General features: G+C 43.7%; 1 protein-coding gene across 4 annotated transcripts in view; it reads left to right on the forward strand.

Annotated features, from left to right (window-relative positions):
• The window catches only part of SPECC1 (sperm antigen with calponin homology and coiled-coil domains 1), an 89,914-nt gene extending 71,873 nt beyond the window's left edge, over positions 1-18,041 (forward strand). For all 4 annotated transcript variants that reach the window (XM_027744632.2, XM_027744655.2, XM_039381010.1 and 1 more), the window contains 3 exons: positions 11,459-11,575; positions 12,218-12,277; positions 13,042-18,041. In XM_027744632.2, the coding sequence (XP_027600433.1) occupies positions 11,459-11,575; positions 12,218-12,277; positions 13,042-13,131 (267 nt within the window). In that variant the 3' untranslated portion in view covers positions 13,132-18,041. The remainder of the gene's footprint in view (positions 1-11,458; positions 11,576-12,217; positions 12,278-13,041) is intronic.
• The last annotated feature ends 4,682 nt before the right edge of the window (positions 18,042-22,723 follow it).

The following is a 22,723-nucleotide window of genomic DNA, read 5'->3' on the forward strand; positions in this document are numbered from 1 at the left end:
TTTCAGTCATTTCTTAGCACTGGTTTGTTCATCTGATTTGCAGCAAGGTTTCACAGAAGGACAAGGATCAGAGAAAGCTCCTGACTTCAGACACACCTTAGAAAGAATAAAGCCAGGATTAGTGTTTAGCCTAAAAGGCTACAGTGCTGTCCCCTGAAATTGTGTGTTCTGTGCTGTGTTGGTTGATTTTATACCCCATCTACTACATTTCTCTTGGTCTTGGGATATGAAGGTGTGAAGGAACATTCCCATCCAATCCTCAGAAAACAATTCATGAAATACAGCCTTTCCAAGTCTAACTTCTGTTAAGCAAACCCATCTCCTGAGTAACACTTTCTCCTAGTAGTTTTTCCCTTTTCTGTTTGAAATGGCACATATGATGAGCTCCCTTCACTCTCCTAAATCGGTTTAACTCTGATGAGTTTACTGTTAGAAGTGTTCTCTGAGCATCAGCCTGTATGTTTCTTTCTCTGATTTACACTCAAGTTGGACTAAATGCATTGCTTTTAGAAATTATATGGCTTTGAAAATAGAGAGGCCTGTCTCGATTCTGTAGGTACAAACCTGGCACCAAGAGTGACAAGTATTTCCTCAGGGATAGAATAGAACAGAGTTGCGTTTTCCTGTGCAGAACCCACGCAGTGGAGCTCCCTGTGCCTGGGATAGCAGGCCACCCAGGAGGGATGCAAGGCAATCTGGGTCTATTTGTTTTTCCTCAAGTATCAGTCTCTGGAGGAGAGTGTGTCCATGCTTTGGAGGAGGGTGGAAGTCTTTGCTTCTTAGATGGCTGCTGGAGTGTTGTTGCTACGTGACTGTCCAGCTGATGTTTCAGAAAAAGCTTTGTTGTTTTGGTTCCTGCTCTGGTGATGCTCTTGTTCTGTTCGTGGCTGTTCTCTGTTGTGAGTTTTCAGCAGTGTTTGAGAACAAGCAGGTGGAGCCCTGACAAACTCTGTGTAATCCAGGAGGGTCTGAGCAGTTCAGATTGTGATGTGATGGGGGCCTTATTACCCAGAGTGTAGGTGTAAGATCTCAGGACAGAAATTAAAGTCAGATGAACCAAAGGACAGTCACAGTATTGATTTACGGTGAGAGTTTTCCCTCTCTGCCTTCACTGCTTCATTTAGAGGCATTCTCTCTTGGACATTCTTCCTCAGATTCTCATTCCCATTGCACTCTTTGCAGTGCATTCACTAACTCCTCTTGAACTTGCCTTTCCCAGACCCTTGCACTCTCACAATAAGGCTGATGTTAAGCTCCACAGGGAGTTTTTATCATTCTTGAGTACAAGAACTGGAATGGAGTAAAGAACGTCATCCTCCTTCCTGCCTCAGCCGCTGCAAGGGTGGGAATGAGGTAATGGACTCCACGGAGCAGAACCCTGATGACGTGCATGACTTCTTTTCCATAGATTATATCTGTGTCTGTGAGGCATCATCTGTGCAAAGTCCAGGATAATCTGTCACGTAGTTTCTAACTTGAAGCCCAGAAACACAGAGAACTTTGGATGCAAACTGTTTTCAGCCCTGTCACAGTAGAATGAGAGAATAAAAATAAAAAGCTGCTTGGCTGCCTAACTTCTGTTTTCAGTGGCAAAATGTGTGATAACAGTTCCCCATCTGAGCTGGGGAGAAAGAGGGAGATTCCTTTCTGTTTAAATTATGATTTCATTAAACAGTATGAGCAAAGTGGATTAAAATAACTGATGCTCTCAGTAGCAGCTACTCCCCATGTCCCAGATTCCCTGGGGAAAGTTGAATTAGTGACCTGGGAAGGTATCTGGGGTTAAGACCTAGAGATCAGTACACAAGACTGCACTTTTTAAATGCTTTAATCCATACAAAACTTATACTATAGATAGAAATTGGCATCCTGCTCCTGGCATATATCACAGAATCATTTAGTTTGGAAAAGATCTTTAGGATTGAATCCAACCATAAACTATCCTTGCATGGACTACAGTGGGAACATTCCCTGGCTTTGAACTTCAGTGTGTTCCCCAGGAGGCAATCTCATAAAACAAAACAGGGACACTGGAGGCAATCTCATAAAACAAAACAGGGACACTGGGGGGAGTTGAGAGAAGTGCAGCACAAATTAGTAGTGGCCTGGAGGCTTTTGTTTGTTTTTTAAAGAAAGAAATTGTATGAGTTTACAGTAACTGAGGGGAAACATGAAAGCATCTATGTTTCTGTTGTCTGCTCTCTCAGTTCTAAGATCCCTATTTAAACAGTGATTTGATATCAAAAAGAGATGAGCACTAAGGGGAGAGAGTAATTTAGAACATGAAAACAGAATCACTAGAAGGAAAATAAAGTGGAAGTTCAGTTTAATGACTACGGGGAAAGAATATGAAAGTGGAATTGCATAAACTGTGGCATGATCGGTCATATTATTTCAATTGTTATGTTTTGATGCATAGATGAATGTTATCTGGCATTTTGGCCATTGATTCTGAATAACTAAGCAGGGGAGGTGCTAGAAAGTCTCAGCAGTAAGAAGAATTGCAGTGAGATCAGGCTTTGGGCTCAGTGTCTTTATGCAAAACGTCCTCATGGAAAATTTCCAGCTCAAAAAAACTAACCTTAATGTAATGTATGGTTCCCTATAAGAATTGTGCACTTGCACAGGATCTCTTTTGCCAGGCATACACAGACTGTTCCTTCTGCCTTTCTGAATTCGTTGACATCATGGTGTATAATGCAGGGGGATGAGGTGACCAGACGTGAGAACTGCTTTTGTGGCTCTGAAACTCATTTACCACTAGTCCTTTGAACCACAAAGCCTGCTGAGAGGAAGCTATTTCTGTTAAAATAGCTTTTTCTCTGTTGTCTTGTGGGTTTTTTTCATCTATTTAAAAAGATGCTGCAGCGCAGCAGCAGTGTGAAGTAGGAGTTGGGTGCCTCTTTTCTAACAGTCTCTGCTCCTACATGTTGTAACTCCTGGAAGCTGCTGAGAGTCATTCTTGTTGCATTATCACCTTCCATAATCATCATTAGTGACTGTGGTGTTATTTAAGTGCCCTGATTCTGTTTGCTCTCTGTGGAGACCATTTGTCAAGGGGCCAAACCTCTCTAGATTAAGTCTATTGCTACCCACAGATGTATTGTGAAAGCACAGAACTTCAAGAGGCACTTAACCCATGATCATTAGAATTGAGGATTATTGTTTCTGCCACACATACTCTCTCCAGAGAGGAGAGGGAAATTGCTACCATGTTAATGAATATGGTTTGCTTAAAAGAACTGTTTTCCTGTTCTTTGCAATCACTACACACCCATCCTGTGCAAAGAGAACCTGAAACTGGCTCTTTTCACCGATGCATAATTGTGGTGATTCTTTTTATCCAAGTTATGTTTGGTTTAACAAGTCCCATTTGGGATCCACTTGTTAAAGAACTACCATCTCTTACAACAAAGCTGTCTGTGTGGTTGTCCTAAGTAGAAGAATGCCAAAGAGGAGAAGATGAGGAATGTTCTAGAATAGACAAAGGGAAATGGCAGCTATATCTCTGGAGATGTTTATGTTTCATATATTCTTGACCTGTACATTCAAACCATTGCATTACATCACCTCCCTGACTGTGGCAGTGTCAGTACACCAGCTTAAGGCTAAAGGCAGTTCTTCATCGAACAAAGATGCAAAAGGAGAGAAAAATGAAGCTGTTGCAGTATTTGCTGTTTATCAAGTAATTATAGCAAGAGACTGGTCAACTAGTGATTTGGCAGTGGATAAAATATAAAGCTCTTTATCCTTTTGTGTTCAGTTTAAACTCAGTCTAATACTAGCTTTTTGTTTATGAATTTGTGGCTTTCTTTCTCTCATGGGAATTCACATTCCTTTTCTTTTTATGCTGGACAGTATTTCCTCCATAACCTCCTTGTTCTCAAGCTCTATTCCATGTTGTTATCTGCTTGCTTTTCCTGATACTTTTTTGACTGGTTTGCTGGCTGGATGAGATCCAGGGCAGATTAAGTGTGACTCAAAGATGTTTAGGTGCAGATAGCTGGGGATGGGGAGGTAGTGTATTCCCTTTGGTCAGGTGGTCATGGATCCAGTGCATTCTCCTTAGGGAGGTGGACTCTGCCCGGACAGACAGGCAGGATGACTATTTTTTGACTGCTGATGCATCAAGCAGTTGTTTTCCTGGGGCTGCACTTTGTGAGGACCTGCTTTATAGAACATTCAAGAACTTCTTCATGGCCAGTTGTACCTTAACATGTCCCTCTCTGAAGGTTTCTTCCTTATTCTGGAAACTAAGGGTTATATTTAGAAACAAGAAGTCACTTCTACTTCCTTGTACGTCATCAGTGTGAGTAGTTGACATTAACTGTCTACTTAAGCATTAATCTTTTTTTTTAAGTGTCAGCTGAGCACTTTGACTCAATCTGCACTTGAGTTATGCATCATCTTGGACCACAGAGAGCGAACAGAGCTGTGTAAATAATATATATATATATAAAAATTATATATCTATATATGTATACAAATAAGTGCTACCACAGTCCTCAGGGTTGGTGCTCAAGCAGGCAATTCTAGTAAAGCTGATTCTTTACCAGAATTAGAGCTGAATGGCACAAAACCCAGGATCAACCCTCTGAACCTGGGCAGAATATAATTCCTGGGACTTGGCTCGTTCAAACACTTCCTTTGACACCAGTATAATGGAGCTTAGTTTGAAATCCTTGGGAATCTCAGCACAGCTATGCACTGTCCTAAGGAAATACGGAAAATAACCCACTTGTTTCTTAATCACCAGATGTACACTTGGGTACAGGAGTGATTCTCTTACCCTTTTTTACGTTGCTGTTTGTGTTTGTGTAGCCTAAAACTGTTTCAGGACGTTTCCAAGTCGAATCAGTCTCTCTCTCAGGTTTCTATCTAAACTAACCAGATTTCTATCTAATGTCCCCTCTGCCACACCAACCTGTGTGCTGGGATCAGCCAGAGCCTGCTGAGCCAGCAGGAAAAAGCCCTGACTCACCAGGAACTCGAGGAGGTTCAGCTCTGGCACAACAACACGTCCCCTGAAGTGCCGGTGCCAGCGTAGCCCTTGTGCTCGGAGAGGCTGCTCGTGTTTCCTGAGAGCTCTGGGTCTCCTCAGCACTTGTTGCATTTTGACATTTAGAAGTAGGATATATGAGCAATGGGTTTTTCTCAGGAAGTTATGTTAGCATATTCTGTGAGTTTCTGAGAAATGGGTGAAATTTCTGACTATGTTTCTCTGATCTTTGACGAAGAGGACTTTTCCTAAGAAAACAATGAACTCCTTTCAGAGTTTTGGTAATAACTGTTGAGATAGGAGAGTTCATCCAGTGTTTTAATAAAAATTGACAGTACATTGGTCAGGAATTTTGCTCCCAAGTCTGCTGTGGACCATCTTTGTGACCTTGGTAGTCTTACATTATAACATTGCATTGATTTCCCCAGCGGTTAAAATATAGATCACAGAATCATGTAATTGGATTATGATAAGTTTATTAATATTTGGAAAGATGCTCTGATAAAAAGACCAATCTGGAGAATGTTTTAATTCATGAAAATACAGGCTGAAAATGTCAAGGTATTCCCAATTTATTTTTCCAGAATAAATGTTTTCTTTTCCTAAGTAAAAATACTTACAGCTGAATGTGTACGTGCAATTTCTCTGTATGTCTGAGCTGGACCCAGGGCTTGGGTCTGGAAAATAAATGCAGCAGCCAAATCATGGCATTTTGGGGATAATCAGGATGATTACCAGTGTGCAGGCCCCGTTCTCAGTGATGCAGTGCCTAAAAGTGCTTCTTCTGTGTAGCCAAATAACTTGAGCCAACCTTTTTTTCACATAAAGGGCTTTATCCTGTAAACAAATACAAGTCTCTTGATTGGAGGGATAAAATAGACGCCCATGCAGCTCTCTCATGCATAACTTTCTATCCTGCTGGGTAATTTTAAAAATAGCATTTGCATTCTATCCATCCCAAAGTCCAAGACGCTTTCCTTGTGTTGCCTGGATGCACTGACAACCGGTGAAAACCCTGAATTGATTGGGCACCACCTGGAACAGCTCCAACCTGGGAGTTTAACTGGGAGACAGCTGAGCCCTGCAGCCTGGTCCATTCATAACCTTTGGTTTTGGGACCTCTCCCCACCTTGTTTCCATCCTTTACCGTGAGCCTGCTGCAGCCTGTCCCTCCACCCAAGAATTCCAGGACATGCCTAATCTCTGAACTCTCAATACAGATAATTAGAAAGAGCTGTGGGAGCAGCCAGTGTGGTCATTAGCAATTCTGCACCAGGGCTCCAGGCAGGAAGTAGCTGTGCTGCTGTCTTGGACACAGAGTGGAGCTAATTCCTCCCCCTCTCTCCCTCCCCCCTTCCCCAGAGTATCTGTGTGGTCCTTGGAGCTGTGCTGCTGCATCCTGCAGCCTTGGGGATGAGGGGACACAGCCCAGCCTGTTTCCCTGTGGCACTCCCCAGTGGTGTCATTTACAGGAGTGGCTGAGAAAGCTGATGGAAGTGTTAGTTGTGTGGCAAGCAGGGAGTTGGCTTTCAGCAAGTGAGCCTTGAACAAGGGTGATTTAGACTGAAGAGAAGTGCAGAGCAAAAGTAAGGACTCACCAGTATCTAATGGGATTACTACAATAGGGAGAATTTGTTAGTCCCTGGTCTTGCTGGGTAATCCACTTCTGCCTCTCCAGGCAGAGCTAACACTTACTTTGCCCTCTCATGCAATATGACAGTGGTTTAAATTACAGAAGTACCAGTCACTTGATAAATATCTTTTGTCACCATTACCTCATCTCTGAAATGACCCAGAGGCATTGACAAAATTGCTTCTGTTTAGACCACTTAATCTCTATACAATACACAGTATTGCTGTTCCTGAAGTTATTCTGGATTTTATTTTTTTTTATCAAAAGGCATTACTTGATTATGTGTTCCACTTAGCAGAAAAAGATTTGTAAGAGAATTCAGAAAGGTTCCTGGTAGTAGATTGACTAAATGTGATATGTAAATCACTTCAGACTTGCAGCTACCCACTGAAAATAGCTGTGTGCAATTGTCCAAGTCATCTGGGTGCACCCTGTAATTACAGAAGAATCCAGGCAGCCTTTAATTTCAGGTATTTATGCCTTTCATCCGTGTTAACTGGACCTGACCACATTTCTCATTCACCCCTATTTCCAGTAGATTGCCCAAATGTTTCATATCTTTGCTGGAGCATTTCAGATGAACTGGAGTGTTTTGTTTGCTCAGAAGATTGGTCATGCTAAAAGGAGCCATTCTTCACTCATGTTACTTCTTAGGAAGTGTTTAGAACTTGCCTGGTCAGAGCCTGAAGTTTGTACACTTCCTTTGATAGAACTGCTTTGTCTGAGTCCTATTGACATGGCCCCAACCAATTAGGGTGTAATAAATCAAATTAGATTGGCAGTTTCATGCAGCTGTTGTTAAAGATGGGCAGGTTTAGGTCATCTTTGGAGGTTGCCTTTGCAAGTACCTTGATCCATTTTACATTAGAAAGGTCAGGGTTCAGATGTGCAGAGATGTGGCTCACGAAAAGGAGGTTCCTGTTCAGACATGTGTGTTTAAATATAACCAGGTGAAAACACTGAGCTGTTCAGGACTTGGCCTGTGAGGAGATGTGGGTCTGGGTAGGGATGAGCTGGAAGGACAGCAGAAAGCTGAACCTCCTAAGGGGGAGCTGCTATTAAAAACAAGGCTTTGACTTGTCCAATATATTTATTTTAACCTGTTCTGTTTTCAGTATTTAAGTTTATATTCTGTATGGGCTGAACCTCTGAACCTCTGTATGGGCTGAACATGCCACTCTGGCACGTTCCTGGTGTTCCATTCCATCCCCATGACTTGGTAGAGGCAGGAGGGTACGTCCAACGCTGAGGGGAGGGTGGGAAAAATGATGCTCAGGTCGTATTTATTGCAGGCTTCCTTCCACAGAATTCCAGGCTATCTTCAAGCTGATTCATGTCTATAATTGATAATTCTGGGTCCTAGAGAGAAGATTCTGACTCAGAGAGCCACTGCTGTGGGCACAGTAACATCTGCACAGTGGGAATATCTTGTATCAGTATTTTAACATGCTCAGCCTGTAAGGAAGAGCATGTGATGTCATTGTTGCTTTTTGCTTGGAGTCAAAAATCTAGTGAAACCTAATGGGGTGGTGTTTTTTCAGATAAACAAGAAGTTGTTTTTAGTGAGAACAGATCAGACAGGTTTCCCTGTGTGTCTTTCCTGTGGCTCTCAGAGGTGTCTGTTATCTGCAGGCAAAGGTCACATTCCCAGGGCAGGGGGCTGAGTTTAATCACTTGCAGGTGTTTAGTGTCTTTTAGACTTGGCCTGCCACTATATCATAGATAATACATTTGCTCTCTAAATAACATTGCCTGGATTTTTTTTTTAATTTTGCCTAATGTCAGGTACTTTAATGTTCATAGAAACAAACCATACTGGGTACTTTGGTACTTTGGTAGCTGTGCTTCCAGATCCCAGTCTCTTATTATTCCCAGTGTATGGGTAGTAGCTCACTGATGAGCTTTCATTTGAAGAGAATGAACTGTTTTCACTGACAAGTGGCACTGCAGGTGTCTTTAGCAGTGTGGATCCCCTGATGTTGTGCTGAAGATGTACTGGGACAATGCGATGCCAAATATTTCATGCTAAAGCTCAGTTTGATCTGCACTCCCTACTCTACTTTCATGTTTCTCCTTATGCTCATTCTGCATCTTCTTCCTAAATGATGCCATCCTTTCCAGATTAACTTCCAGGGTCTCATGAGAAGCCACGTGCAGTTTTTCAGACCTTAGGGTGGGAGTTCTGCTGTAAACACAGTGGGAGACAGAAATCACCAAGCTCTCCATGCTGAATTTGGGACTGTACATTATCAGCATCAACACAAATAGCTCCCAGATATTCATGGGCTGTGTGTTGAGGAGCAGAGAGGTGGGGCAGAAAGACTGAGACGGGTTATGCTGCCAAAACAATCAAGAGAAGTGAATAGTTTCCGAGGTGTTCATTCCCTAAATTGTTTTCCTTTTTTTATTTTTTTTTTTTTCAAATGGCTTCAGGGGAGCCAGAGATCTTCCGAGAAATCAGAGTTGTCTCTGTTTTGACTTAATTCCTCTTGGTGTGGTGTAGTGGAGGAGGTATTACAAATAAAGCTGCAGTGTAGCAAAACACAGATCACTTTCCATTTACCATGACCTTATATCCCAAATTCAAAACTAGTTAACACAGAAGCCAAGATGAAATGCCACAGAGGGGTTATGCCATGTATGAAGTGGAAATGCCTTTGTTTGGAGGAAAATAACCAAAATTCATTGATGCTTGTTTGTTGGAGGTAAAAATGGAGCTAAGTGGTTTTGAGTATGTCTAAGTGTTTGCTTGTGCACTATTAACTGAACAGTTGAGCTGAATCTTTGAACATTCATTTTGGGTTTTCATAGAGGACAAAAATTCAGATTTTAGTTGGTTTTCTCTGTTGGTCAGGGCATACCATTTTGCAGTAGATTTCATCTGTGGTTTAAATCTGGTCAGCAGAACCCCATCCTTGAACTTTTGCTTGTTTGTAAGACTTGGATCCAAGAGTTACTGAAGCTGACTGGCTGGACAATGCTGTTGGGGATGTGAAGATTTTTGAACTTATTTCGGATTGTTGTAGACATTAGTGCTGTAGATATTGGTAGACGGGAGGAGGAGAACATTTTTAATTATAGCTAGAACTACAAAGAGGAGTAAAATTATCAAACTGATGCTGGGATAGTGAAATACTGTAGGAAGGAGCAGTTTGGGATCTCACGTGTCTCATAATAGCATCATGAAAACAAGGATAGATAAAATGTTCCCACACAAACAAGACTTGCCTTTTTGTCTAGTCCTGTTGCTCAGCTAAGGCTTTGTTTGTTCCTGTTTCCATGGCCTTTGGCAGAGGGGAGGAACGACCTCCATTTTCCATTTCTATCGTACAATATAAAATGAGAATATTGGCATTTGATGATAGGCTATTTGCTGATAAAACATACTGGCCTCAATAAAAACACTTCTATAACTTGGCAGTGAGTCCTTTCCCACTAACTGCAGATTGATAAATAGAAAGGAACTTGTTTGTCTGCAACTTCAAGAAAGCAGAGTAATCCAGCTTCTGCCAATTCCACAGACACAAACTTTGGGCTTCCACGGTGTGACTTTATGGAACAGGCAAAGCCCAGGCAGCTTTCAGAGCAAAATCATTTTTTTCTTATGATGGTGTTCAGCCAGTGCCTCATTTTTCTTTTGTCTCCACTGACAGATGTTAGTAGGGCCCAGCACAATGTGGTGGCTGGTGCAGTGAGGTGGTGTTGGCTGCTTTCTGAGCCCATTAGGTTTGTAGATTTATTACAGCCAGATATTCCAACCTGAAATACTCTGTACTGCTTCAATTTGAGTCGTGTTTGGTTATGGACATTTATTAGTAATTTGAAATCCTGTCTGACTGGACAAAGTCCAGGTTGGACAACTAATCATCATAAGCAAAGAGCACATGCTAAAATAATTCCTGTCTGGGTTTTCTTGTGTCTGCATTAGCTGTTGTATGAGAGATGCAGTGAAAGCCTTGCCTTTTGGGGAATCTTGAGAGAAACCACAAACTAGCTAAAGAGAAGTGAAGTGGCAGGTTGCCTGATGTGAGGTTCAGCACACAGGATGATGTGGCTGGTGAGAACGATTGGGGGGTGGCTCCACACCTGCCGTGGTGTGAGAGATGGGGCGGTTCCATCGTGTCCTGGAGCCTCCCCACTCCAGCAGTTGAATCCCTTAGTTCACTGTTTTGTTTTTAGCTGGTATTTGGAACCACAGCTGCTGCTACAGCAGCAAAACTTAGCCCTGAGAATTCCTTAGTGTGCTGGTATGGCCAGTCAGTGCCCACAGGAGCACTGGAAAGGTCACCTTGTTCACAGGAGCAGAACTGGGCCACCAGCCTGATTTAAGTACAGCTCTGCCTCTTGAGAGAGTCCCTGTGAAGAACCCCGAGTGCACTCTGTACCCCCAGAAGTCTCTGTTTCTTAAAGGGGTTTTCTACAGATGGGCTGACTTTAAAATACCATTTTCTGTTCCACTGTAATCCACGTTCTGGAGTTCAGCTGTCACGAGCAGGGAAACTGGGCTTCCTCTGTGCACCCTTGTAGTGAGTTATGTGCCCAGCAAAGAGCAGTCCCGCTGTCCAGCAACAAGGGGAAGGAAGATGTTTTTTTACCATTTAAACTCACAACTGTATTAAGACTATTCCAGATGTTTCTTTTTCACCTCCCTCCTTTTGGAGCTGGCGGTGGTGGGAGTGTCACTACAGATTTTCCTAGCTCAGCTCTGGGGTTTAGCTCAACTTTGGGGGTTTTTGTTCCATGACTGCATAAAATCTATGGTTTGGAGATTTTTTTGTGTGTGTTGTGTAGCACTGTTCAGGGATGGTTCATGTTTTGTCTTACAGAATATTGATATTACCAACTTCAGCAGCAGCTGGAGCGACGGGCTGGCCTTCTGTGCTCTCCTGCACACCTATTTGCCTGCACATATTCCTTACCAGGAGCTCAACAGCCAGGACAAGGTAAGTTGTGTTGTACCTGCTCCTACAGCATTTGCAGAACTCACAGTGAACGGAATGGATGAACAGGGGAAGGAAACCAACAGTGAGTTCCCAGAGGGAAATGCAGGGACTACTGGATAAAGAGTCAGTGACAGGTTGGCTGAACCCAGTAAGTGCTGTGGGCAGCATCCCTTTTGGAAGGCTAAAGCATTCCTGGACTCCTGAGGCAGCAGCACACATCACACATGCTGGATTACACTAGTCTGGATCCTCACAAAGGGGGGGAATCTGGATTTACCTCAGACAGTACCTATTACAACAAAAAATATACTATATAAAGGAATGCCTTACATTAGTTAACACCTGCAGAAACCTGTCACTCATAATAAAGACAGAAGTTCAGTGGGTTTTTTTTCCAAGTTATCAGTTCCACAAGAACCTTTCTGTAAGAAACAGAGGGCTGTAGCTTGGGCAAAGTAGATGAACTATTCAAAGACAAAGAACTTGTGAGTGTACCTTAGTAATCTGTGTGCAAGTGTGGAATCCAGTGGTTTACAGTTTTCAAATATATCTGCTCATTTAAACTTACTGATTACCCAGATGCAAGGAAGGGTTCAGGAGTCATACCTTGGTGTTAATCCTTTTGAACTTTTATTTTTACAGAAGAGAAATCTGCTGTTAGCATTTCAAGCTGCTGAAAGTGTGGGCATCAAACCCAGTCTGGTGAGTGACCTTCTTTTAGCAAGGGAGGATTTGCTTCATACACTGTTCCAGTGCCTTTGTTGCCATGTGACCAGTCTGTGATCTTGCTCTGAAAGTGTTCACATAGTGCTGGGGAAGGCTGTACCATCATCTGAAAGCTCATAGTGCTAGGAAAACTTCCAAAAAGAACATGAAGAATCACAGAATTAATATAATTTGAAGGAGCTTACGAAGGTCATCTAGTATTGAAACGAGGATATTGATTATGTCCTCCTCTGGGATGCCAACTCCAGATTATTCATATTTTCATGGACAAAGACTTGCCTGTTAGAGCTTGTTTCCTTTTGGTTTTGTTTTTGAAGAAACAGAAAGATAATTCGCTTTCTAAACTGTTCAAAAAGCCTTTTCCAAAATCAACAATATGACAAGGGCGAGATAAGCTTAATATGAAAGGAAAAATATTATGGGGTTCATGAGCTAAATACAGAAGCAAAGACATGCAAAGAAGCAGCAACTTAAATGAAGTTATAAATGAAGTTGTAAGTGAGGTTATATAGAGGATTGGTCTTTGCAGGTGGAAGAAATCTTTTCAGCCTGTAGGCTGTGTGTGGCTGTTTAACCAGTTTGTTTACGAGTTTCAGAATTGCACTTGGCCAGTAGATCACTACTCCAGTGTGTGTGGCTTTAGGGAGCTCTGGGGTGGAAGCAGAAGTGTTCAGTGGCCTCAGCTCCTCAGGGAACCCTGGTGGTGCTTGTCTGAGCTCTGCCCTGTGTGTCCTGTGCAGGAGCTCAGCGAGATGATGTACACGGACCGGCCGGACTGGCAGAGCGTGATGCAGTACGTCGCCCAGATTTACAAGTACTTCGAGACCTGAGGTGCAGAGCAAGAGCTGGACAGAAGTGGGGAAGAGAACAAAGAATGCTACAGATGCACTCGATCACTTTAAAAACCCGCTTGCTCCTCTTCCACAACCAACTGAAGCTCTTAGTTGGAAAGAAAGCTCTTCCGTAACTTTGATTACATCTGGGACTGCAACCAAATAAATACCTGTTGTCCATCTTTACAAGCCAAATTCATCTGTAATTTTATTCCCACGTGGAAATCACAGAGCATTTCCGAGCACACATGAGATATTCCTGGAGATTCCCTTGGGCTAACAATGTTTGCCTCGACAGGAGACCTGCTACAGAATGAAGTTCTAAGTCAATGTGGACTATGCTGGCACTCAAGGGAGGCTGGGAGATTAATATTAATATTAATACAAAAGCTCACAAAAATGCTCTTCTTGCCAAAACATGCTTAACTCATCCCAAATACGTGTTGTTTTCTTGCCTCTATGTGTTTTCTAGAAGACCATGACAGATGCACTAAGTGTGTAGAACCTTAGCCTGAGTTACTCACACACCTCACCCAGTAACTGCACTAGTTTGCTCCTCATAGTGTAATCAGCAGGACAATAACAGGACAATTTGTGACCCTCTGTTCCATCACCAGTTAGTGAAAGAACTCTAGAAGATCCTGTTAGGTGCTGGGACTTCATTTCAGCTCAAACAGAAGTAATCTCTTTGAGGAAAAATAGATTTACTACTACAACTTTGTTACTTGGTTACTCTGGGAAGCCAGAGCTCGGTTTCCCAGCTGACTGTGCAGGCACAGTTATCACAGGAACGTTGCAAATGCAATTTAATAGCTTTAGTCTGGAAGGTGCCAGTAATCAGGTGATGACTCTGAGCAATACAGTGACATCTCATTAGTTCATATTTTATGTGGATTGAGTGCAGTAACTTCTTTTTTTCTGTGTTGCTCCTGTCTAGTCAGCACAGATATGTAATTGCTGCATAGAGACATGAATCTAGAGACAGCCTGTGCCCTGTCCAATAAAATACAGTCCACAGGGCACTGTTACATGCTTGGAAGTGATGTTACCCTGTAAATGAACACAGTGATATATTAGTACCAATGGAAGTTGCATCTTCACAAATTACAAAGAATGTAACTGGAACCCGTCTCTGTGTCACGGACACAAGGCGCCAGCGAGCAGCTTTCCACCTCAGTAATGCTGTTAGCAAAAGGTCTGAAAGATACTGTTCATTTCCATTATACTGTTTCTCTTATTTCACCTCATGAAGTTAATTTTTTCTGTTTGTCTCCAAGGGTGGCAGGATCAGACAGGCCACTTGATTTGTTCCTGGAGCAGGTCTGGGAGAGCATCCACGTGCAGGATCTGGTAGAAGGCTGCCTGGCTGCTCCAGGTTATGCTGGTAGGAGAAAGTTGGTGTTTAGTTACTGTGTTTAAGGCTGTGACCAGACCTGGTGGTTTGTGAACATTAGTCTTAGGGAGCTAGGGATTGTTTCTCTCTTACAAAAAATACTGGTACTCACTGCTCATAACTCCTGGAAAAAGGCTCATTAAACAGAAACAAGATTTTACAGAAGAAACTTGGTTTTGGGGTTTCTGGGGCTTTGCAGGTGGCTGATCTCAACATCTGTTTTTGTTGTTTGATTTTATTTTTTAACACTAATTAGTAAACAACCTAGTTCAGACTTGGTTTTCTCACAGCAAAATGCTGGATTCAGGGATAGATGGTAGAGCCCAAGGCCAGTGAGTGTATTGAACAGAAAGGACGTGTGTGCCTGTTCTGCAGAAGGAGAAAAGCATCACTTGCTCTTAGTTTTAGTCTGACATTTATTCTGTGGGAAAGTCTGATTCCAGTCTTTTGAGAGCCTGTGTGATAGAAGAGGACAGTGGCACGCACTCACAGTGCCCTTGCACGCTTGGTGTCATCCTATACTGTGAGAAGGCAGCTGTGAATGCTGGCCAGAGTTGGATCTTTGCAAGAGAGTGCTTTCCAGGTGGAATGAACTCTCCAGGATTTCTCAGCACACACTCTGCCATCCCTGGAGAACCTGGGATGAGCTGCTCTCTGTGTTCTCAGATGCAGGTCTCCTCTTACGGGATAAGGTGGAAGAGAACTCTGCTAAGCAGAGTTCATTTAGCCAGGCAGCCACACTGCAGAGCTCCACTGCCTCGTGGATGCAGCAGCTCTTTTCCCTGGAGGTGTCCCTTGGCAGGGATCCCAATTCTCTCCAATGGGCTGCAGTTCAGAACCATAGTGAAGTCAGCACAGAAAATTCCATATTCCTCAGCAGGCTTTGGATTGGGCACTTGCAGGGATGAGAAAAACTGTTTTAATTCCCAACCTCTGGTAAAAATTTCAAAGTCAGAGGGCTCCTCTTGATGTAAAAAGAAGGATAATCTTAACCCTGTGGTCACTGGAAGTGTGTCCCATGTGATTCAGGGCACACAGAATGTGTGTTATCCTGTGTCAGCATCATTTGCACCAAGCCCTGTCCTGACACTGATCTGTGTCTCCAAGGCTCACTCCAACCTTCCAGACCATTCTGGGGGATCAAACAACTTCCCCCCCCCCCCCAAATGATTTGTGCAAAGCAAAGTTTCTGTCATCTCTTTGCAGTTTGGTCTCCCGTGCCCCCCTTGTAGCATAGACCAAACACTAATTCTACCTGGTTAGAATGGTATATTCTTAAAATTTTTTACTTATACAGGAGTTAAGAGCACAGAACTGTAACAGGGAAAAAGATACTCAGTTTCACCTTTTGCTCAGTCCTCAAACCTGAAAAACATCTCATTTTGAAAAGCTGATACTTCAAGATTGAGAGATGGTTTTCCAGATTATTTTTTGAGATTAGGAATACTGTTTATTTGATCATTTTTCTGTTACAATATTGTGTATTTTTCTTCCCTTTGAACTTTGCAAAATTACATTTCTAGACCTGCATTTTCACAAATTACTGCTGTTTTTTCATACTGCCTTAAAATTTCAATATGAATTTAAATTTGTCCTATATAAGGTGCTGCAGTCTGGCCTGATTTTTCAGAATCTATGGGCCTTTGTAGGACATGTCAAATTTGAAATGCAAAAGTTCAAGCTGCCTTTAAATTTTAGGGAGTTTAGTCAAGGTAAGCTATGGAGAGTTTTTATAGGAGTTTTGAGAATCCTCTGAAGATGTCCTGGAGTGGAACATGTGATGGAATGATGGGGATGGTGTTTAGCAGCACGGATACCGTTGGAGCAGTAAGTTTGCCTAAACTGCCTAAATCCTTTCTGTCTTTGCCTCTTAGGAGTGATGGATCTTTCCCTGGTGCAGGCAGATGGAATCTCTTCCCATGTCACCATGTGCTCCCTGAATGCACCCTCACTCATGGGCACCTGCACGTGCCTGGGTGTGTACTTGGGAAGTCTGTTGGACTGCAGGAAACCAAACAGCTGATTTTGGATGAGCATGTGAGAAGGATGGTTGGAATGGGGATTTCAGTGACATTCCATGGAGGGATATTGCAGCGTGTGACTGTTGTGCTGTAGCTGTTAGAGGGGAAAGGAGATTACAGTGTGAAAAGTGTACAGTCTGGCTCCTGGAATTTCGGGTGAGACATAGAAGGTACAAATTGTTTCATGGCTTGGGAAGGTACAGAGGTGTGGAGGAGCCAGCCCAGAGTCAGCCCTCTGAGAAGGTTTTCTAGGAAGGCTGAAGAGCTGTTTCAGAAGGTACATGGGGAGACTGAGCAGAGTGAGAGTCCAGCGTGTGAGGAGCAGGGAATGTGGGACAGACACACCTGGGCCTTTGTGGACAGCAAAGGACATCAGAGACTCCATATGGATTGTCAGCTTGAGGAATATTTCTCCTCAGAGTGCAGCCTGGGGTGGATCTCAGAAGATAAGGAAGGGAGACAGCACAGCTGCCTTTGCTGTTGTTCCCCTTCCTGTGCCTGTGACAGTCACGGAAATGCAAAGGGGACAAAGATTTCCCAGTTCTTCCTGTGCTGCAACAAGGCAGCTGTGCTAAGCAGAGGGATTTTTGGCTTGTGCACATCCCCTTTGAGTTTTGGCAGTTTTATTTTTGTGATTTGAAGTTTGTTTTTTACAGGTTTGCTCTATGATTTATCTTGTTTTGTGTGTCCAGTTACGTGCGAGCTTTCTGGCCAGACCGAGTGTGTGCACGCAGGCAGAACAGCTGGTTCTTCCTTGTTTGATTCCTGACCTGCAACTCTTCAAAATCTACCTTTTTGCCTCCCTGACTTTCCCCCTTCCTTGGTAGTGACCTCGTGAGCCTGGGCTTGTTGGTTTGTCCATACCTCCCTCATCCTGCTGCGCTGGGGGGACCGGGTATTCCAGCGGGAAGGATCTGACAGGGCCAGCTGTTGGCAAAGCTGAGCCTTGTGCATCTGATCACAGGCAGGGTCTGTATGGGATGAGATTATGCATTTTCCTGTCAGAAGAGGGCTATTGCCTAAAAAGACTCAGGGCATGGAGCATTAAGGCATTTTTAAACCCAGCAATAACTTGTACTATGCTCAGCTGTTGGTTTGTACCAACTCCAGTGCCATCTACACTCACTCACTGATGCGGTGTAGAAACAGCTTCTCACTGAACTGCAATTAACATTTTTTTCTTAGCTGATGGTCTCTGCATTTTTGACTTGCACGTGTGCCAAGTCCCTCTGGGCAGTGCTGGACACAATGTTTTTATTGACTGTTGGTCCAGGCTTGAGTTTGCCATGTGGGATAATCACCTCTGACAGTTTTAGCTTTCCCTATTGGGTACAGATGTTACATCGTAACCTAATTTATACAAAGAGCACATTAGAATGTACATACTAGGCATTGCCAGATTTGGACATGCTAATATTTAAATATTAACATTATTAAAATGTATGATGCAAAAATCTGTGTAATATTTCTAATAAATCTTTTTCTGTTTCTGATGTTCATTGTAATGTTTCAGTTATCTACATACAATACAAAATCCAAGATATTTTCCATCCTTGGAAGTGTTAAGGTCAGTTTGAATAGGGCCCTGAGCAACCTGCTCTAGTGGAAGGTGTCCCTGCACAGACATGGGGTTGGAACTGAATGATCTTAAAGGTCCCTTCCAACCCAAACCATTCTGGGATTCTCTTGAGTCTATGAAAACAGATACTTCCTCAGTCTGCTGGGAAGAAGGACTCCCAGGAGAGTTTTTAAGATATCTGTGGTTCACTGATTCTCCTGCACTGGTAGCAAAGAAAATTTTGCTCAGAATCTTCTTTTCATAAATACATGTTTCATTTTTTAATTTAGATGCATTTGGATGGCTCTCAGAAGATTGTTTTGGGGATAAAGGAGTGCAAGAGATCTCTCAGTTTGTGAAATAAGTAGTGCTGGCGAGACAGTAGGAAATCATCCAAGTGCAAAGGAAGGAAAGGGCACAGAAGAGACCCGTGTGTCTCTGCACTAGGGGCTCTTAAAGGACTAGAGGATTAGGAAAGAGTCGTCAAAAAGTGGAAGGAAGGACTTGTGACTTGAGTAAGTGTAAAAATGAGTCACCAGTAAGTGAAGAGGCAGATGAGTTACAGGTCACAGAGCTCAAGCCACCTGGTAGCAGCAGCAGGACAGCCCACGGGGTGCAGAGGGTGAGCACAGCATGTGCACAGGGACAGAAAGGGATCCCTGTGCTCCTGCAGACCCCAGGGACTGAAAAATCCCGCGGGATTTCATGCCAGTGATTTCATGGAGCTCAGTCCCCTGGAGGCTGTGCCCCAGCCACCATCCAGTCTTTGTACAGAGCTTTCAGAGGTGCTGAGATCAAATTCCAGAATACTTTCACAGAGGCTGCTTTTGTCTCAGGAAGGTGGGGGCAATACCAGAGCAATCAAATCACTGAGTCAGCAAAGCAAACAAGCTGATAAAAGAAGTGGTCATTTGAATCTCTTCAAGCCTCTCAGGTTTGATGTTTGTGTCCAGCTGTGGAGGTGAAACTTTATGGGAAAAAGTCCTCGTTTGCATAATCCAAACTACTTTGCCTTTCCCCACCTAAGTATTGTGTTTCAGCCCTGGATTTTTAGTGCTGGGCATTAAATGATGTTCTCAGCCTCTGCTGTCTCAAGAATCCACCCCTAATGCTTTGATTTATTTGTTGTGGAAAGCTGGATTCTCTGTGGACATATCCATGGATATGATTGCAAGTGGTTCAGTAAGAGACTGAAAATGAAGTTTGAGGCCGGTATTTTCCGGGGATGATTTGTGGGTGGTTTTAGATGGGGTGAGATGACAAGATTCAGGGCTGCTTTGTGGCTCAGTGTGCTTTTAGTGCCAAGTGTCTCCTGATGCTTAGAGAACGTGGATTGGCATGGAAAGAATGATTCCCTTCCTGACTGGTGAAAGAGAGAAGCCATAATAGATGATAGAGAAGCATAAGCAGTGTGAGTAGAATAAAGAGTCTTCCAGATGGAAACTTGATGGGCTGCAAAGGTCAGAACCAGGTGGCTGAAGTCTCACAGGTACAGTATTTCAGAATTCAGTGCTGGAAAACTACAGACACAAGCTGTGGGGAGCAGGACCCTGGACTAAATGTCACCCAGGGAAGATGAGAGTCAGGTAATGGGGGCAATCACTGGGTTTGTTGAGCAGAGCAGGGAGAAAATGAAGCTGTAAAATGCCAATGTGGGTAAACATTATTCATATATCCAGAAAGTGAACTGCTGCCCTTTCTTAAGTACACAGCAATAACTGAGGCTTCATCCTTGCCCACACAGCAAGAGTTTAAGCTGGTTAAAGTAACAGGATTAAGAGACTTAAGGCAGGAGCCAGTGCTTTTCCTAACCCGCTCCACACAGACAGCTGTACACCTTCTGTGCAAAGGTCCATGTTACCACTTCCCTTGGCTTAAAAAAAAGAATATATAGCAGTTCAAACCCTTGTTCCACCTTGATGTCCTGTAACTTTTGTCTTCTTGGTCAGCTCATCCTTTTTCTCCCAGCAAACCACTCCCATGCTCTAATCAGGGAAGCGAAGGAACTCCTCCAGGTGAGTGATTCCTCACGACATTCCCAACATTCTCCCAACAGGATCAAGCTCCTGGGAAGCAAGGCTGCAACCATGACTCTGTTTGTTTTTTTCAGTTATAAAACATCTGTTATTTTCCTTGCCCAGATTAAAACTGCATCCAGGGCAGTTACAGGGAAAGCTGCGAGCGTGGCCTCTTGCTCAAGTGTTCCAGTCCAGGCAGCCCAACGGGTCTGAATAGCAAAGCATTAAAAACAATCTCTGCACAGTTCAGCCCTGGAGAGCAATTGCACTGCCAGGGCCCTGGAGAGCCATTCTGGGAAGGGAGACTTCTGTCTGAAGCTTGCAGAGAGGTTAGTAATATTAATAATAATTAATATGCCATGGGACAGTGCAGGCCAGGGGCTTCCCTTCAGCTGTGATTAGACATTGCTTTCAAAGGGACTGACCTAGGAGGGTTTCTGACAGAGTGTTGCAAGGATGGAAACCACACAAACCAAGTTCTTGGGCTTTAACAGCACTAGGTTTATTTTTACCAGTAGTTATGGAGCCTGGACCAAACAAAAACCTCATTTCTGTGCTGCAGCAATACAATAGGGGCTGTGTAATAATGATATTTGGGTTCCAACAGGTTTTGAGTGCAAATTCAGTATTTGCTGGCAGCTGCCTGTGGACAGGAAGGCTGGTCCTGCCTCTGCATTGGCTGATTTGAATTTTTTGTGTGTATTCTGCAGTTTCCCTTCACCACAGCTAAGCTGCTCTTTAACCCCTGAGTGACCTGCATGGCCCTGTCTGTGACAGGAGCCTGGCTGTTAGAGGTCAGGGGTGGTTTTCAGAGCTCTAGGTGGGACCTGGGGCACCACAGGTTTCTCTCCGTGCTATGGCTGTCCTGTGACAGCTGCAGATAATCACAGTAATAGTGATAACAGATATTTATAAATCCTGATCTCATCTTGCACAGAGAAAGCAGGCTGAAGTATTTGAATTAAATCCTGCTTTTCTTTCTAATTTGAGCATAATTCTGTATTCAGAGAAGTTGGGTTGCAGCAGTCCAAGTCCTCTCATTGCAGTCATTTGGAGCTCCAAATGTCACATCTTTGCATAAAGCAGAGTGGCTTTAAAGGCTCGGGGTGAGAGCACGTTTCCCTGCTGTCAGGGTTTGGCAGGGAGCAGAATCACTTCTCGTTGCTGTGGAGTGTTGATTGGGAGTGGAGAGGGCACTTAGCAGGTTGGCTTTCTGAGGGTATGAACTTGTCTGAAGGCTCTGCCCAGGAAGCAGCTCAGCTGTGAACCCAGTGATGAGGTGATCAGAGGTTGTTTGAATTGCAAAGGGCATCACTGCCAGTTCAGCTCCACCGGGGCTTTCCCCTGCTGGTGTTGGCCTGGAAACACAACACTTGCTATTGATTTCTCGGGGGAAATCGGCTGGACCAGCTTCACCAACGTAAAGGAGACACTGGGCCCAGGACTTCCTGGGAGACCTTGCAGCGAGGGCTCAGCACCGTGGGGCTTGAGCAGCAGCTTTCCTTTACAAATCCTGCTGGAAGAGGGACTTGGCTTTTCATCACAGAAGCTGGTTAGTACATAAAATCAAACACAGAGGTAAATGAAAAATTTCTTCAAAATTATGTTCTCATACCCTGGCCTCCCCTCAGCCCAAATCCTTCCTTTTTAATTCCACCGCTGTTTATGTTTGTTTTTTTTTTTCAAACTTGTGGTGGCTTTTTTGTTTTCTAATGAAACCATTTATAAAGAATTCACACACCTGCATTGTTACAAGATGAGTTCTTGCAGATAATTTAAACACCAGTTTAAGATTCCAGGATAATATACTCTTATTATCTGGCAATGACCCTGGGGATATGGAAAATCCAAGTTTGGTCATCTGCAGTTTATGATCTTACTGTAGTTTTTCTGTTTTGTTTTCCAAGGGTTTTGCAGACCGACTGAAATCTCCAGTATGGAAATAGCTTTCCCTGGAATTTCACTCTCTACTTTCCTTTCACAGTCTCCTCCTCCAGCAAGACTCCTACAGCCATAGAGCTACAGACCTCACCTTTGGCCATTCATCTTTTTCATTCAGAGCTCATCTGGAGCCTTTGAAGTGCTAATGCTCAGCACAGCCACATGGGCAACAAGCAGGCAGAGGTGAGTATTTGTGTCACTGCCTTTGAATAACAGAGTTATCAAAAAAAGTTTGTTCCCTTCACCTCCCTTGGGCAGACTGTGTGTAGCTCAGCCCGTCACGGGCAGCCCCACTTTGAAGAGGGTTTTTGTACCTGCTCCGTGGTCGAGAGGTTGTATTTGTGCCTTGGGAATCCTTTCATGGAGTCAGGTTCAGGACAGGCTGTGTCTTGCCCTGCAAAACAACTGAAAAGTACTAGTGAAGACTTGAGTGGGAATGGGGATGTGGCTCACGAGGCTGTGCCAGCTCTGCCAGGCCGGCAGCTCCTCCAGCACGTTGTGGTTGAGGTCTGTTCCTGGCACTCAGGGCTGGTCTTAGAACAGCTGCTCACCTTGCCAATCCCTGCTGTCACCTCTGCCACTAGTCCTTCCCTCAGCCCACAGTCCTTGCAGAGGGGACAAGCAGTGAAGGGAGGTTGTAACTGCAAGTGTCTCCTGA

The sequence above is a fragment of the Pipra filicauda genome, unplaced genomic scaffold (assembly GCF_003945595.2).
Source record: "Pipra filicauda isolate LSUMZ 115617 unplaced genomic scaffold, ASM394559v2 scaffold211_size2331000_pilon, whole genome shotgun sequence".
In the NCBI taxonomy this organism is placed as follows: domain Eukaryota; kingdom Metazoa; phylum Chordata; class Aves; order Passeriformes; family Pipridae; genus Pipra; species Pipra filicauda.